The 16,887-nt window shown below is 38.2% G+C and overlaps 1 protein-coding gene across 2 annotated transcripts in view; it reads left to right on the top strand.

Annotated features, from left to right (window-relative positions):
- The first annotated feature begins 562 nt into the window (after positions 1-562).
- The window catches only part of TF (transferrin), a 92,428-nt gene continuing 76,103 nt past the window's right edge, over positions 563-16,887 (top strand). Inside the window, exons 1-8 of one of the 2 annotated variants that reach the window (XM_070944931.1) lie at positions 586-692; positions 4,781-4,947; positions 6,168-6,279; positions 7,513-7,704; positions 9,038-9,164; positions 13,020-13,075; positions 14,243-14,415; positions 16,303-16,477. In XM_070944931.1, the coding sequence (XP_070801032.1) occupies positions 650-692; positions 4,781-4,947; positions 6,168-6,279; positions 7,513-7,704; positions 9,038-9,164; positions 13,020-13,075; positions 14,243-14,415; positions 16,303-16,477 (1,045 nt within the window). In that variant the 5' untranslated portion in view covers positions 586-649. Of the gene's footprint in view, positions 693-4,780; positions 4,948-6,167; positions 6,280-7,512; positions 7,705-9,037; positions 9,165-13,019; positions 13,076-14,242; positions 14,416-16,302; positions 16,478-16,887 lie in introns of both variants that reach the window. The other variant, XM_070944929.1, reaches the window with a different exon arrangement.

The raw sequence follows: 16,887 nt of genomic DNA on the forward strand, positions 1-16,887 counted from the left end.
GGAGGGAAGGAAGGAAGGAAGGAAGGAAGGAAGGAAGGAAGGAAGGAAGGAAGGAAGGAAGGAAAGAAAGGGTTCCTTGACTTTCAACCCTCTGTTCATTTCAATATCTACATTGAGGCCCCCTAACAGAGAGTCATCAATAATGGTTATTGCTTTTAAGATATAGTATTAGTTGTATAGAAATTAAACCTCTGACTTTTAACAGAGTGGAGCTGTTGCATAAGTAGGCAAAATTTAGTAACAGTTTCAGCAGGCATATGTAGATGGCATTGCAATGATGGGAGTGGAAGAATGTGTCCTTGCTAATAGAACTGAGTTTCAGGTAAAGGAAGAATTAAATGATGTGGAAATTCCCAGCTGAAGCTTCTCGAACAATTCCCCCTTTTCTATTCCGGGCATGCAGTGAATTCAGTGCCAACGTGAGATTCTCCCTGAAGTGGGCTGGTGAGATAGAGCAGGAGAGAGGCACTATTGGGAAACAAGGAAGGACAAACACTGTTGGGTCACTGCTTCTGCTAACCCTGCAGAGTCCAGGCTCTCTATAAAAAGGCAAGACAGCTGAGTCAACAGCCTTCACAGACTCTGGGAGAGCAGTCTGTGACTGACAGCTCTGCAACACCTTGCCTGAAAGCCACCAGAAGAGGGGAAAATGAAATTTGCTCTCCAAGCCACTCTGTCCTTTGGGCTGCTGGGTAAGTGAATGCAGACTAACAGATAGTAACAATTCTAGCACCAGAATTGATGAGATGATTAAAGGGGAAACTTCTACACTAGCTTTCAAAATGAAACCTTTTAACTACTGTGGAATATTTCTTTCTCTTTCTATTACATTTATTTTCCATCTTTTCTTCTAAGAACTCAGGTTGGCATATATGGGATCTTATTTACTTTTATGTTTTCACCTACCCTAAAGGTTGGTTTGGCTGAGGAAAAGTTTAGTATAAAATCACTCAGCATACTCCATGATCATATGAGGACATGAATATAGATTTCCATCATGTAAGTCTAGCACCTTACCCACTATGCTACTCCAATTGCCTTAGTCCAGATGTTTTTTAAGAACTAGAAAATTGCAAAAAACAAACCAAAAACCAAAACCCTCCCAAAAATTTCATTTTTAACTAAGTATCTGGTTCAAGAATTCTGCCAAATATACATTTTTAATATGAAAATTTAAGTTTCAGTTTAAGCAAATGCTGAACTTGGAGCTATGCTTTCATACAGGCTGAAAGGGGGAATAATACATAAATTATTTAATTAGATGTGAGTTAAAAGGCAAAAGAAGAAAGAGTACTATTTTTATTATCATTATGAATGAACGTGCTTTGAACAAGGAATATTAGGGTGGGGTGAGATACTTTAAGAAATATTTCCAAGTTAATGTGATTGCATAATAAAAGAAACTATAGGAGAGAAATGGTGAATAAGAGATAGGTTGGTTAATTATTCCTATGTCATCTAAATTATCCCTGCAATTTACTTCTTTCCTGGTGAGATTAGAACAAATACAGGTATAGGGGCAGGTATGGAATGGAATAGACACACTTATCTTGATAATTAGTTCCTGCTATTGTTATCTCTGTCTTGTACACAGGTTACAGAATAAACCTGAGTCTGAGAAATCTATTATATTTGTTTTATAATGTGATTTTGAGGACTGAAAAGAATGGGATGTGTTGTGGAAGGCAGAAATTTTGGAAAGTTATTTGGCAGTGGCTTTCCTAAGTTTCAGAATAGGACGTTTTTCACCTCTAACCTAATGCTGTTCCTTGAAGTAGGGATCAACAAAACATTGCATCAACTCTGTTATTTTAAATAATATGTCGGCATTTAAAAAAAAAACTGTGTAAATTTTGGAGCTGGAATGAAGATCATGAACCTGGGGTGTTAGTAAAGGGAGGTTAATAATCTTCCTGTTATCCGTGATGTTATCAAAATCTCAATAAAAGTCCTTTTGCAGAACAGTCTCCAAAATTCAATTCAAATGCCAATATTCATAACCAGCAAAATTAATGGCAAGAGATAGTACAGGGATCCAGAATGTCTATTTCAAAGGCTGTAAATCTTTTCATATGTTACTGTCATGCATTGGTACACCTTCCAATAATGAATATTTGTAATACAATGGAGAATATGAACATTATCTCATGTCATGAATTGACATGTGATATCTGGTACACTTCTAAAATGAATTGCTGCAATACAGCTATAATTCAGCGGAGACTGAATAACAACAAATAGGCAATGGATTAATATGCATATGTCATGACCCTATATTGGTAAAAAACATAATAAATAGTGAAATATGTTGATGAAGATTCTCAGTCATCCAGGTAGAGTTGTCTGTAATTTGAGTCATGGCAACTTGACTTCTTTTCTTTCTTTGTTTGAAATGTTTCACTGCTTATCCAAGTAGCTTTTTCAGTCTGAAAAAGTCTTTTAAGACTGACAAAGCTACTTGGATAAGAAGTGAAATGTTTCAAACAAACAAAGAAGTCCAGTGCCATGGCTCTACTTCCAAACAGATAGTGAAATTGCTCTAAACAGTGTTACTTTTCCATCATCTTAAGAAACAATACAACACAGTACATTACTTGAAATAGGTTTTTTAAAAAAGCTGGTTGAAGAACTTGATGGGCAAGTTGTTGAACAATGCACAGCATAAAGAAAATCTACTGGGCAAGATCCTACATCTACTATTCATCTAGCTACAGCTTGGAAACCTTTTGAATGTATTATGATAGTCTAAATCAGAAATAGGCCACCAGGGATGATTAACATGTTTTAGACTACACCCTTATAATCCATTGGGTAGGTTTGGGCTTTCAGGTCAATTTTTGACTGCTGGTGACTTCATAGACTAGTCTTTGCAGTTTTCTTGGCAATTTTTTGACCAATTTGGCTAAGTCTAGGGGAATTGTTGAATATCTAGAGAACATCAGACTACATATCTGAAGTCTAAATTATCTTTACAAAAACAATCAGGAACTTTTTTTTGTTCTTGCTTCTGTTTGTGTCTTCTTTTGTTTTTGCAATTGAGCTTATTTTGCCATAAGCATCACTATTAAAATCAGGTAGAGTGATTTGCTAAAAGAAATCTATATTCCTCTAAAATTCTTGTGTCTGTTTGATTGTTTGTAACCTTCAATTGGGTGAAATCAAATGATATATCATAAGGCAACAATTCTTCAACCAACACACCTCAAATGGGCTAACTTACAGAAAGTGTTCAAAATCCAGAACCCATGGCTAAGTGGCATTGGAATTTGACAAAGGTGTGGCCACTTCAATGCTATTGTACTGCCATGTCATTATAGTCAGCCATCGTCATTTGATCATAATTTCCAACATTCCCTGCCAGTTTACTACAAGAAAAATCAATGAGGAAGATGGCTGGAAGTCATAAGCTGCTTCTGATCAAACGGCATTTTTGTCGGGCCATATCATTCTGTTTCTTTGTTATGCATGAAAAAATAACTGAAATGATGACCCAATGACTCATGAGTTATCTAGTTCCTTTTCAAGATTTCTATGAGGCTAGTAAAAGAGCTTGTGCAGCAGCACCGCCTCTATTTAGGAGCTGTGGTGGCGTAGTGATTAGAATGTAGTATTGCAGGTTAATTCTGCTGACTGTCAAGGGTTCGATCTTCACTGAGGGAGGGGGAGGAGGGGAGCTGGGCCCCTTGAGTAGCAGCCGGTGTGCAACACGCACTTGCATGCGCAGCTAACTGATACACACACACACATGCGTACACAGGTCAACTTTTGCAAGTTGAGCTGAACGCACACGTGCACACCGGCCCGCAGCTCATGCAGCCTGGTTGTGAATAGGCCATGGAATGGTAGTGGGCCATGGCCCTGGGGTTGGAGACCCCCTGAATTAGATAATTTAGATGAAAATTTTCTGTAGCAGCATGGGGATTAAGTAACTTCTTCCCTAACGAGTTTAGTTTGTCTTCTTCACTGAATAGTTTCTATGCGATAATAAGAAATTCTTGTTCTGCTCAATATTTGTTGTTTTATATGTTTGGCTGCCAGTTTTACTCTTTGGAAAGTTTTTGGCCTGTCTTCAGTCTTAATTGCATTTAAATTGCTTTAATGACTGTTTCATATCCCTTCTTGAAACCCAAAAACATTTTCTAAATTATTTTGCAAACTATAAAATTTTTCTCAGTAATTGATCTATAATATATTATTAAAAAGTGCAATTATTTTTTTCTATCACTGAGCATGCTAATCACCTTGACAGATTGTCACTTTTTATAATAATGATGTAATTGTAATGTTATCTATTTAGATATTGTATCCACAATTTTATTTCTAGTTAATTTCATTTAATAACTTTCTCTGTGTCTCCTCTTCCTAAGTGAATTTAAACTGAAATTGGATTTACCTGGATTTTAGGAATGTCTGATGACAAATCTTCAAATTGACAACTATCTTTTAGAAACTAGAAAAGATACATTTCTATATACAAAATTTATGTTGCTGCTCATTCTACAAAATTAGTAATATAGCTAACCTTGCATATAAAAATGGATTCTAAATAACAGGTGACATTGTTCGATAAGTGGCAACCCAAATGCAAGTCCAGATATTCTTGTCTCAGAGATGCAAAGCACCATCCCTACAGTCAATAAAAATGAATCCAGTCCACTTCCGCTCATTACCCCTCTTGATCTGATTTTGTATGTTGAAAAAGCTTCAACCAGGCAACACTATCAATCCTTGCTTAAAATCTATATTAACATTATCCGCACCCTTTTCATTTTTTTCGTAGCTCTGTGTCTTGCATCTTCGGTAAGATGGTGCACAATATCCAATGAAGAGCAGGAGAAATGCCTAAGGCTTAAGCAGGAATGCTTTTCCCAGCAACAATCCAAGGAATTTCCAGAACTGATTTGTGTGAGGAAGACTAATTACCAGGAATGCATAATAGCTATTAAAGTAAGTGACTGCTGACGGCTGGATAGGGAAGCTGGGAAACTTCCTGAGTTCATTGTTCAAACAACCTTATTTTTTAATTCCCTTTCAAAAATGATTGATTTGGAAGGTTCCAGATAGAAATAAAACAGGAGCAAGTAATGTAGAAAATAGAAAATTATACATGGAAGCAGAATTTGGAAAAATATGCTTAGATGATGGGAAAACTGATATAGCCTGAAATGATGCAATTAGTATAAAATATTTTTTGTCCACTTATTGAATTTTCAGACTTTGGAACAGTCATTCATTGCTTGCAAATTTTATTTATTAGATCAGAGACCCCCAACCTTTTGGGCACCAGGGACTAGTTCCATGGAGAGAGTTTTTTCCATGGACCAGAGGGGGCGTGGTTTTGCATACTGTCTGCATCCCGTGGATGGGGTTTCACTTGTTTGTGAGGCCTGGTTTCTGGCATGCTGCGGACCGGTGCCTGTCCACGGACTGGGGGTTGGGGGTTGGGGACCCCTGTATTAAATCAATAAAATGCTAACCACAGGGAATCTGCAGAGGGTTGTCTAAATCAGCATTCCCCAACCTTTGCAGCTTGGCAGCCCAACTGGGGAGGAAAAGGGGAACTGGGCCGCACAAGCAGTGGACCAATGTGTATGTGTACAGCTCAATTTGTTTGAGTGGCAGGCTGGCACACATGCACGCAAGTGCCAACTGGTCTGCCACTTGCGCAAGTTGAGCTGCGTGTGTGTACATACTCCAGCCAGCCATTCACATGGACCAATTCTGAATAGGCCATGGCCGAGTAGTGGGCCACAACCTGAGGGTTGGGGATCCCTGGTCTAAATAGTCAAAAGATTACCATGATCATGTGATTAAACCCTCCCCTCCCCTCCCCTCCCCTTCAACATATAATAAAGAGGCCAGGCTTCAATCACAAAGTTGTAGCTTAATTTTAATTTTGATTTTCTTGATCTCCTCTGTGGATGCTCCTGACTTTGGAAAGAAGTCAGTTAAGAATCCCATGAAACTATCAACTGACCTAGAAGCCCAGTGCTCTGTTCAAGATAGCATTATCACTCTTCATGGCAAATATGCTGTGAAAGAAAAGGAAGTCATGTTAATTTCCAGATCTAGGAAGAAACAAGGAGATATAACTGTTATGCATTCATGATATATTTTATGCCAAAGAAATATTTTCTTCTTATTATCCTACTTTTATGTTTTTTTAGAACTCAGAAGCAGATGCCATCACTTTAGATGCCGGTCTTATTTTAGAAGCAAGCTTGAACCCTTATTATCTAAAGCCTGTTATAGCTGAACTTCATCAAAAAGGCTCAGGAGGTAAATTTGAATAGGATTGATCTGAAAATACAAAGAGACTGCATAATTCATTCAATAGTTCGTCATTGGGAGGGAGATGATAAGGGCCCTTCTGTGTCATGGGACCTGCCCAGGTTATGGAAAACTCCAACCATACTGCCTTTCAGAAAGCCATGAAAACCTGGCTCTTCTCCCAGGTATTTGGGCCAGGCTATTAATTTGGGAGTTCTGGAGTAGACATACAGAATACATATTTTGTGTTTTTAATAAGAGGACTTTGGCTTGGATTTTTAATGTTATATTGCTGGTGTTTGCCAACCATAGTTTTGTAGAATCAATGAGTGGCCTTACAAATTTGATAACGAAATAAAGATAAAGTTGCTAATATGAATTAAACTAGATATGTGGGTTGCTATAGCTCACCATGCAGAATCCACTTGGAAATTCACTCAAATGAAGCCGTCAGAGACTAGAGTTGGGGATTTGCTACATGCCAGGTTTATGTTCCAGTCCAGTCAAACTTGACAACTTGAAGATATATGGACTTAATTCCTAGAATTCTCCAGACGGGCCTGGGAATTCTGGAAGTTGAAGCCCATATATTTTCAAGTTGTCAAGTTTGAGAAATACTGCAGTGCCCTTTCTGGGTATTGACTCCTGGAGGCTGAGTTTTGGATTTGTGATCCAAGGATGCAGTACTAGGATACTTTCACATGCTCAGGGTTTTTCTACTCTTCAGCCTTAGGCTGCCAGACTCCTGCACACAAACTTCTGGAAACCAAGTCAGTTTCAGAAATCCCCTTTCAGAATTTCAACTCCTTCCTCTTCTTTAGTTATGATGGTGGCCTGATGTTTTCTTTGGATCACATTTACCAGAGCCCCCAACTGGTGAAATCCTCTGGACTGATCAAAAGAGAAAGCGTGTCCTTCCTCCTTTTCAAGTTACAGTCTCTGTTTTACATTTGCTGTAATCAATTTCACCTTAACACAGTCATGGTGCTTTAGTCTTTAATTTATTTAATTCATTTATACCAATAGTTTCAGTTTGTTAACATAACAAGCAATTACAATAGAAGTACATTGGCAAGCCCACTCCTAAATATATATTTTGCTGTTTCCTCTATAGTATAAGGATATTACAGGATAATGAAGTTTATTCATTTTGCTACAAATCGTTTCTTAAACAATCTTGTTGGAAATAGATAGAGACTATAGCTATAACCTACATTTGATTTTTCCTTCTTTCCTTATCAGTAACTACTACTAGTTATCATGCCATTGCTGTTGTGAAGAAAGGAACTATTTCTTCACTTGAAGACCTCACAGGGAAGAGATCTTGTCACACTGGTTTTAGAAGATCTGCAGGCTGGCTCATCCCAGTAGGAACTCTTGTGTCTAAGAATTTGATACAGTGGGATGGAATAGAATCAGACCCTGTAGAAAAGGGTAAGAAAAATCTCTATAGTTCTATTTGTCTATTTATCATCTATATCCATATTTATTATTTTTACAAATAACTCAAGGTAGAGAATATATCCTACACAGATTCCTTCTCCCATTCTCCCTAAAACAACCACCCTGATAAATTTCTGAAAAAAACTAGAAAAAAAAGAAGGGGGATGAACAATCAAACTAGTCCCTTTTTTAAAAAAAAATTCCCTAGAGATTTTCCAGCTGTATTCATAATAGAAATAATTTTAGAGAAAGCATCATGCTTAAATTTATGAAATTGCAAAAAGCCTCTCAGTAAGGGCAATACTTCCATTAAGATATTATTTATCCTGGACAAAATTGTCTGAAATAAATTATATTGCAGGAGGAACTGAGAATGCAGAAATGGTAATAAATAAAGGCAAATGATCACACACTGAAGAGCAGAGCAGAAAAGGATAGTCAAGTTATCAGAGAATAAGTCTAGCGCCATTAAAACTTTATAAAAGTGTATGCTCCATGTGAATTATCGTAAGTGGTATCATGAAGTTGAGGGTTTTAGTATAATCTTTTGAATTCCTCAAAATAAAAATCAACACATGAAGTAGTTATGTGTGTGATAAAGAAAGAATAGTTTGCAAGGATAGAAATATATGGTTAGGTTGAAAGGTTGAATGAATGGTATGAATATAAAATGGTTTTACATATACTTCTTTTTCTTTATCTTATGTATTTAATTTCTTTGGTATATTATTTATTACCCTCTTTTTTGTACTCTACAAAGTTGCTTGCTCCACAAAAAACATGTGTGAGGTGTATGTGCATTTAAGAATATGAATATTTCTTCATCTTTTCTTTTTTTCCCCTTTGCCTCTCCATATATTCTTTTCATATAAACACAGCTACAGTAAAATGTTCCATATATAAAACAATATTTTTATTGCCTTACATTTTTATTACCTTATATAGTTATGGAGTAGGATCCAAGAAGTGTGCCTACTTATATGACCTTGTAGGGACCATACTTTCTCAACTGGTATGCAGCTGCTGTCCATAAGTAACATATGTGTGAGATTTATGATCCAGCAAATCTTTGACATCACAGGGGAATGTGGAATCTTCCAATCTGAGATTGTTTACCAACTACCGATGCTTCCTTTGAAGGAAAAGATGCCTCTGTCACCCTTGAATATAATAAGACTTCAAGCATGCCATGTGAGGCACAGTATGTTCAATCCAATTCTGAACCAAACTTGAAGAAGGCAATTTAATAATATAAAGGACCTATTACCTGTATCGTGCTAATAAAGGTCTGTCAAAGACTTACCCATCTGATTTCTTTTTACAGCTGTAGGAAAATTTTTTGAAGTCGGTTGTGTCCCAGGTCTCAAAAATGTACCAAATCTGTGCCGTGCTTGTAGCACCAGAACCTGTGACTTGAATGATCCTTTTGCTGGATATGCAGGAGCCTATCAGTAAGTGACACATGCTTTCCCCCATAAGCCATGGTAAACTTTTATCATGCTTCCATAACTATTTCCGAAATATATTTTATAAGGGTCCATGCCCTCCAATTAAGTTCAACCTTTTAAAATTCACATTCTGTTCACATAGAATAAAATATTTTTTTACAGAATAAAAGGCAATTTGAAAGGGAAAAAAAAGAAAGAAAAAGGGAGAAAGAAATAAGAAAGTACAGGAAATGAAAAACAAAGGAAAAATTAAAGTTAAATATGTGAACGACTTCCAACCTTTATTTAAGAGATAATTACAATCTTGTTGTCCCACTTCCCTCTTAGCTGATATGGAAATCCCTTTAGCCTTCATATGCAGGTAGTCCTCAATGTACAACCACCACAATTGAAACCAAAATTTCTGTTGCTAAGCAAGGGTAATTATGAAGAGAAGGTTGCTATATTTTACAACCCTTCTTGCCACAATTATTAAATGAATTGCTGCAGTTGTTAAGTTAGTGACAAGGTTGTTAACTGAATCTGGCGTTTCCAATGACTTTGCTTGTCAGTAGGTCACAAAAAGTCATCACATGACCCCAGGACATTGCAACTGTCATAAATACCTACCAGTTGCCAAGCATCTGAATTTTGATCATGTGATCATTGGGATGCTGCAATGGTCATGTGGAAAACTGTCATAAGTCACTTTTTTCAGTTCTGTTGTAACTTCAAATGGTCACTAAACTAATGATTGTAATCAAGGACTCTACCCCTCCAATGCAGAAAAACCTTCCAGTTGCTCTTAGCTCCCACTGGGAACTGAATTCTGTGAGATTTGCACATAGCCCAAAAGAATTCACTGCTACACTACTGCATTCACTGTGCTGCTATACATAATGAACAGAGAAATGGCACTTCAGGGCAGGAGAATCAAAGCCCTATGAAGGACTAATTTAAAAAACTATGATAGAAACAAAGGATCATCAAATAAGGCAGAGACAAAAGCAATATCACTCAGATGCTATAATGTGCAGAATCTCATGTTTATTTATTTATTTATTTGATTCTATTTATATGCCGGAGACTTTTCTGGAGACTCAGGGCAGCTTACAACGCGTTAAGCAATAGCTGTCATACTTTTGTATATACCAGCTTAGTAGGGCTTTCGCCCGCCCCCCCTAAGCGGTGTTCTTTTTTTATACAAAGTCAGCTTATTGCCCCCACAAACCAGGTCCTCATTTTACCTACCTCGAAAGGATGGAAGGCTGAGTCAACCTTGAGCTAAAGTTAAATGTTAAAGTTAAAGTTCCCAAAGCTACATATACATGAGCCTTATTATACACATTGCAGTGGTGGGTAATTCCAAAGAGGGCCGGATTTAGATGAAAAGAGGCCCTAGGCTATTCCACTTATGAGGCCCTTTCACCTATAGTGAAAGTGTAATTTTAATTTTGCTAACAATTTGAATGTAGGCCCCTCTTGATCTTGAGGCCCTAGGCTGAAGCCTAGTTAGCCTATAGGAAAATCCGGCCCTGATTCCAAATGATGTTGTCCTTGGGGTGTGGTCATGCATATAGTCATGCAAGTCAGGCCACTTTTTGGATGCATGTTTACATGTATGGTAGGGAACCAGTGTTGCATGGAGATCTTTAAAATCTCCTCAAATTGTTAGTAGCCCTCCTGCTCCTGGAGAGTAGCTCCAATTTGTTGTAGATCTTATCCCTGGCCATCTTCCACTGCATGCAGCAAAGCACCGCTGATGTGCTCTAGAACAGGGGTCTCCAACCTTGGCAACTTTAAGCCTGGTGGACTTCAATTCCCAGAGGTCTGGGGAATTCTGGGAGTTGAAGTACTCCAGGCTTAAATTTGCCAAGGTTGGAGACCCCTGGTCTAGAATGCTCCCAGCCTGCTGTATATTGCCCACTGTTCCTTCTCCATTTTGACTGCTATAATTGTTTTTCAGCTGGTCATTTCTCCCCCAATGTACAGTATTACCATTGGGAATATCCAATAAGCTCTTGTTTATTGCTTCTATTTATTAATATGTTAGTTGCCTGCAGTTGGATGACTGACTAGGACAGCATACAACCAGTTCAACAATCAGTCTTGTTACTGTCTGCACCAAGAAGTAGGCTACGTATTTTTACATGGTAGCAGTATAGTATTAAGTTCTTCTATTGGATAATGGAACTCTAAATGTTACCCAGAGTGAATCATTTGGATCATGTATGTTCCATTTGCCCTTCATCCATCTCTTGCCAGATATTCCTTTTTCAGTACAGGTAGTCCTCGGGTTATAACAGTTTGTCTAGTGACTGTTTGAAGTTACAGTGGCACTGAAAAAAGTAACCATTTTGTGACCATTTTCCACACTTACAACTATTGCAGCATCCCCATGGTCACGTGATCAAAATTCAGATGCTTGGCAACTGACTCATATTTACAATGGTTGCAGTGTGCTGCTTTCATGGGATCACTTTTTGTGACTGTCCTGTCCTGCTCACACATGCACACTCCACGGGTGTTAGAAGTCTTTACTGAGGCTTCCCAAGCCCCAAATAGTTTTCCACCAAGTTTGAGGTATAAATCCAGGTAGTGTAGTCAAGGCAAGAATTACGGTGGTTAAAGAACGCACGGCAAGAAAACCAACACGTTGTTCCCAGCGTTGTTTCACTCTTTGGTGCAGCCAATCAAGAGAAGCGAGGCTGTCACCTCGCAAGTAGGGTGGCTGACTTCCTTGTGCCGGCCTCCTCTCAGCCCTATGTGCTTTTGGATTAGGAGGAGGAGGCAGTTCTTTCTTATCTCCACTGGCCAGCTGTGCACCTTCTCCACCCAAAGCCTCTGGGCTTCCCAGCTGCAGCTATGCCTCTCCTGTCAACCAGCTTCTCATCTTGTCACTCCTCCTGTGATAGCTCCGCAGTGCTCGCCCTCGCCACTCCTGGCTCGGAGCTTCCTGAAATCTCTGGACACTCCTCCATGTCACCCCACATAATATCCCTAGACCCAGTTCTTCCTCGTCTGAGTTAGCATCCAGAGACTTGTCCAGGGAAGTGCCAGGGAAAGCCATTACAGTGACCTTCTAACAAACAAAGTCAATGGGGAAGCCAGATTCACTTAACAACCATGTTACTAATTTAACAACTGCAGTGATTCACTTAACAACTGTGGCAGGAAAGGTCGTAAAATGGGGGCAAAACTCACTTAACTGTCTCGCTTAGCAACAGAAATTTTCACCTGAATTGTGGTCGTAAATTGAGGACTATCTGTAACAAGATGTAAGTCAATAGTTCATTTCTTATCTTAATTACCAAAGGTTTCAGGTTCTTCAACTAGGCACAGTTCTGGTTTTCAGTGATGGCAAAGTGTTTTGTCCAAGATCCTAAAGAACTGTTGCCAGTCTGTTTGCACAATATTGGGCTAGATGGACAAATTGCCTAACCAGAGAGAAATCAGTTGTTTTACTCCTGCCTTGATTCTTCTTCCATATTCTCACTATTCATTTCCTGTAAAAGTTCTCTATTCAGTTCATATTTATTTATTCTCTTGATAAGAAACAATAATTAAAGTACGATATCAGCAGTGTTAGCTTGAAGATATGGGTCACATTGACTGATCCTGCTACCTCCCATCAATGTACAGATTTGTATTTTTAGAAGTGCCTTTGTTTTTGGAATAGGGGCAGTATTGGCACACCCTAAATTTTGGTACCCTAAGCCAGTGCCTCGTTTGCTTTGGTTAGCCATATTTGGGCAGTTTGGGTAGGTTGCTTCTATTCAGTTGAAAAAGCAGAAATGTTGTTGATAGCATCATACAATATGCAAGAAATATAATATTTAACCACCACCCCTTTCTAATATTTTATCCTTTTTTCATAAGGTGTCTGAAATCTGGATCTGGAGATGTGGCTTTTGTGAATGAAGGAGTCGTATTAGGTATGAATCTGGGAAAATGCTACCCTGTAAATTCAAATACCAAAAAGTGCTTAAATATGTAACTATTTGCACATGGATTTCATTTTATGAAGTACTCATCTTTTGGGTCCTCAACTCCAGTTTTCTAGAGGTGTTCCAGAGAAAGCTTGAGGTGTACTTAACATTTTTTGGGAGATTGGTGAAATCTATACATATAATAGCACTGTACATGCTTTTAAGTAAAGTGTACCAAGCACATTAAATGTGGAAATTTCCCAAACAACAGGCTTACAAGAATATGTGACAAGCCGGTTTTGAAACAGGAATTTCAAAACCTGTTTATGATATTGTATAATGGTCTGCAATTGAGAAAGAGAAAAATAGTATTATGTTAAATATGCAAGAGAGACAGGGCCCGTTCAATTTACCTGTCCCAGGGGATTAATTGAACCCGGTGGAGTTCCAGAGAGAGCTTGGAGGCTTCCTGGTGGACAGTTCAGCTGAGGCTCTAATTGCTGTCTGAAGTGGACAGGTGCCAAGGCTTGTACTGTATCACTCCTGTTGAGCCAGTGACTCCTGAGGAAGTGGACAGGGCTCTCTGTGCTATCAATTCAGTCACCTGTTTACTAGATCTGGATTCCTTCTGGGTTTTGAAATCAGCAGATGGCTCCATGCTATAGTGTCAACCTCTTTGATAGATGGAGTAGTGCCCCCAACCTTAATAGAGCTGACGATTCACTCCATCCCCATAGGCCATCCTTGGACCCAATAATCTTCAATAATTATCACCAGCTTCTATTTCTCAATTTCTGTGAAAGGTTGTTGAGAAGATGCTTGGCTTGCAGCTGTTGAGAACCTTGGAGAAAACTGATATCTATTCCTATTTCAGTCAGGTTTCAGCCATGATTTAATACTGAGACTGTTTTGTTCACACCAGTAGATTATCTGTAGCAGAGCTAGGATGGTGGTGATACATCATGCTTGTGTTCCTTGATCTTTCAATACAGTTAATCATGGTACTTCTTTTTGCTTTTTGTCTTTTCCATTGTCTTTGTCTTTGTTTTTCATCCTTGAAATAATTATTACTTTTTAAAAAATAATTCAAGTGACATACACGTTTAATAAACAACAACATGATGGAGCCTACTTTGCTTTCTTACACTCACTGTTGCCTTTTATTCTCCACAGCTGACAGTGCAGAAGAAAGAAGCAAGTATGAGTTACTTTGTTATGATGGCTCCAGAAAGCCTGTTGAAGAATATGAATCCTGTAACTGGGCTAGAGTGTCAGCTCATGCTGTGGTAACACGATCTGTTGATGGTCGGGCAGATAAAATCTGGGCACTCCTCTCTTATGCACTGGTATTTATCAAGTTTTCCTTTTTTTATAAAACAGAGATGAAAAATAAATATCACAAACGTCTCAATTTTATGAAGGACTAAAAGAAGACCAATGTATTAAAGCTACTAGTAGGAAAATGTTAACTTGAAAGGGAATGCCACAAATAAAGCTGTTTTGACTGTTTTGTACACTATGAAGTTCATTTTAAAAAGAATAAAAAAATATTCTTTTACATTGTTCCTGACCTGGTACTGTGAGCCATTTTTACCACAGCCAGATAGAGACCATAAGTTCTTTTGGCTGACAGCAATGGTTCATAATTTTCATATAAGTGGAAATTTGCCTGACCCATTAGTAAAAACAGTATTGAGATCATTGTGATAGTTTCATGGAGGAACTGATACTTTACATTGCTCCATACAAAGAAATCAGCCAAATGGACAATGAGTATAAATTTTCACTCTTTATACTAAAGGCTGAAAATAACAATTTTGCCACTGCCTTTTAAAGGAAAAGGTATTAAACTGCTGCCAAGTCAAAATTATGCTTAAATTCCCAAGCAGGTTTACCCAAAGAAGTCTTCAGATGGGTGGTTCCTACAGGTTTCAATTAAAGGACAGTGCATTGATTCCATTTGCTTTTTGTAAATGAACTAAATTGTGAGGAAATATAAAAGAATTACAGGTGAAAGTTTTTGTCATCTGAACTCCTCTCTCCCATAACATTTCATGAATAAGACAGAGTGATATTTGAACAATAATAGTATAGTATGGAAGATTGTTCAGATAAATTGGGGGTAGTAAATAATTGAAACATTAAAGCTACCAAGGAAAGAGAAATTGGAAAATAAAATGGAGGGAAAAAAAGAATTGATATTTTTGACTCCTGATGGTGTTTCCTGTTTTTAAAAGGTTTTCCCTTTATTCTATAAATCAGTTGAATGAAGAGAATTGGAAGAGAATTATATGCAAGGAAAGAAGGGTGGGTGGATCACAGAATTTTTTGGTTAAGATAAAGCCAAAATTGCTACCATTCTCTTTCCTTTTTCAATTGGGGGCTCTGGTTTAGAAAAAACTTCTGAATTTAATTCTGAGTTTGTTCACACTGCAGTAGTCTTCTCCCAAACTTCCTACCTGCAATGTAGCTCCTGAATTTTTCCTGCAGTTGTTCTTCCTAACTTCTCTCTGATCCCTCAAAGGGTGGGGGAGGCCCTGCTCACAGTCACTCATGCCCTTGTGATCCCCAGTAATGGACTATTGTAATGCACTTTATGTGGGGCTGATCTTGAAGAGTATTTGAAAGCTTTAACTGGTACAAAACATGGCGATGAAGACAGTTACTGGTACCAGTTACTTGGCACATGTAACACCACTGCTCCGTAAACTGCATTGGCTTCTGATATGTTTTCAGGTGAAATTCAAAGTGCTGGTTATCAATTTAAAACCCTTTGTGACTTTGGACTGAGCTATATACAGGATCACCTTTCGCCAATTGTCTCTATCAGTCCTATCTGATTTGGTAGAAAAGTACGCTTTGAGTGCTATCAGACAGGAAGTGTTGCCTGGCATCTGTCCATTGGAGCATCATCCCCTCTGAGATTAGATTGACCCCATCCCCGTTGACCTTTTCTGAGGTCTTGAAAACGTGGCTTTGCGCTTGAGCCTGGGGCCCTGAGTGTGGATTAAAGCCCATCTCCTGGTTATATGGATGATGTTAGATCACGCCCAGCTGCTATGGGTTTTTATTTTTGTTTTATTTATTATGTATTCTGTCTTTTTGTTTTATTGCAAAACATGTAAAAGTGAGACGGGCAGCTATACAAATTGAATCAATAAAATAAATATTCCATTAATTTTCATATTCCATCTCATCTCATTCTTCTTTGATTTGTTTTTCTCTTATTTTAGGAACAGATGAAGCAAAAGCAAACAAGATGCCAACTTTTTAAATCTCCTAATGACTCTGGCAAAGATCTCCTGTTTAAGGATAGCGCGGTTGGTCTTGTTCAAGTGCCTGAACGAGCAGATGCTGAACTTTACCTAGGTCCTAAGTACTGTGCTGCAATACAGAGTCTCAAAAAAGGTAAACAGGGCAGGACTTGTTAGTCACAGTGATGAACACCAGGCATTGAACACCAGGCATTGAAAACGAGGCATTAGAAAACTGTTAAAAAGATAATAATCAGTTCACTTGCTATCAGCAATACTAGCTTAATTGCAATTCAGTCTGTTGACTGCTTCTAAAATCTCTGTGATGGGTAAAAATGTCGAACTTTGTCAAAGTGGAAGCTTTTATGCTTTGGCTACACCCGTGTTATAACGGGATTCGGTCCAACTTGTTTGTGACCAAAACTCATATTTTATTTTGGCTAGCTGAGGGTAGCACTGAATAAATAGGGCAATAATAGCAAACCATAAGCAATAGGATGGGGGTTCAAAAATCAGTATAGATGTTCTGACTCAGCTCCCCAAGCATGTCAAACCCTATGAAGT

This window comes from Pituophis catenifer, unplaced genomic scaffold, assembly GCF_029215685.1.
Source record: "Pituophis catenifer annectens isolate HBS135680 unplaced genomic scaffold, rPitCat1.0.hap2 SCAF_6, whole genome shotgun sequence".
Classification (NCBI taxonomy): Eukaryota; Metazoa; Chordata; class Lepidosauria; order Squamata; family Colubridae; genus Pituophis; species Pituophis catenifer.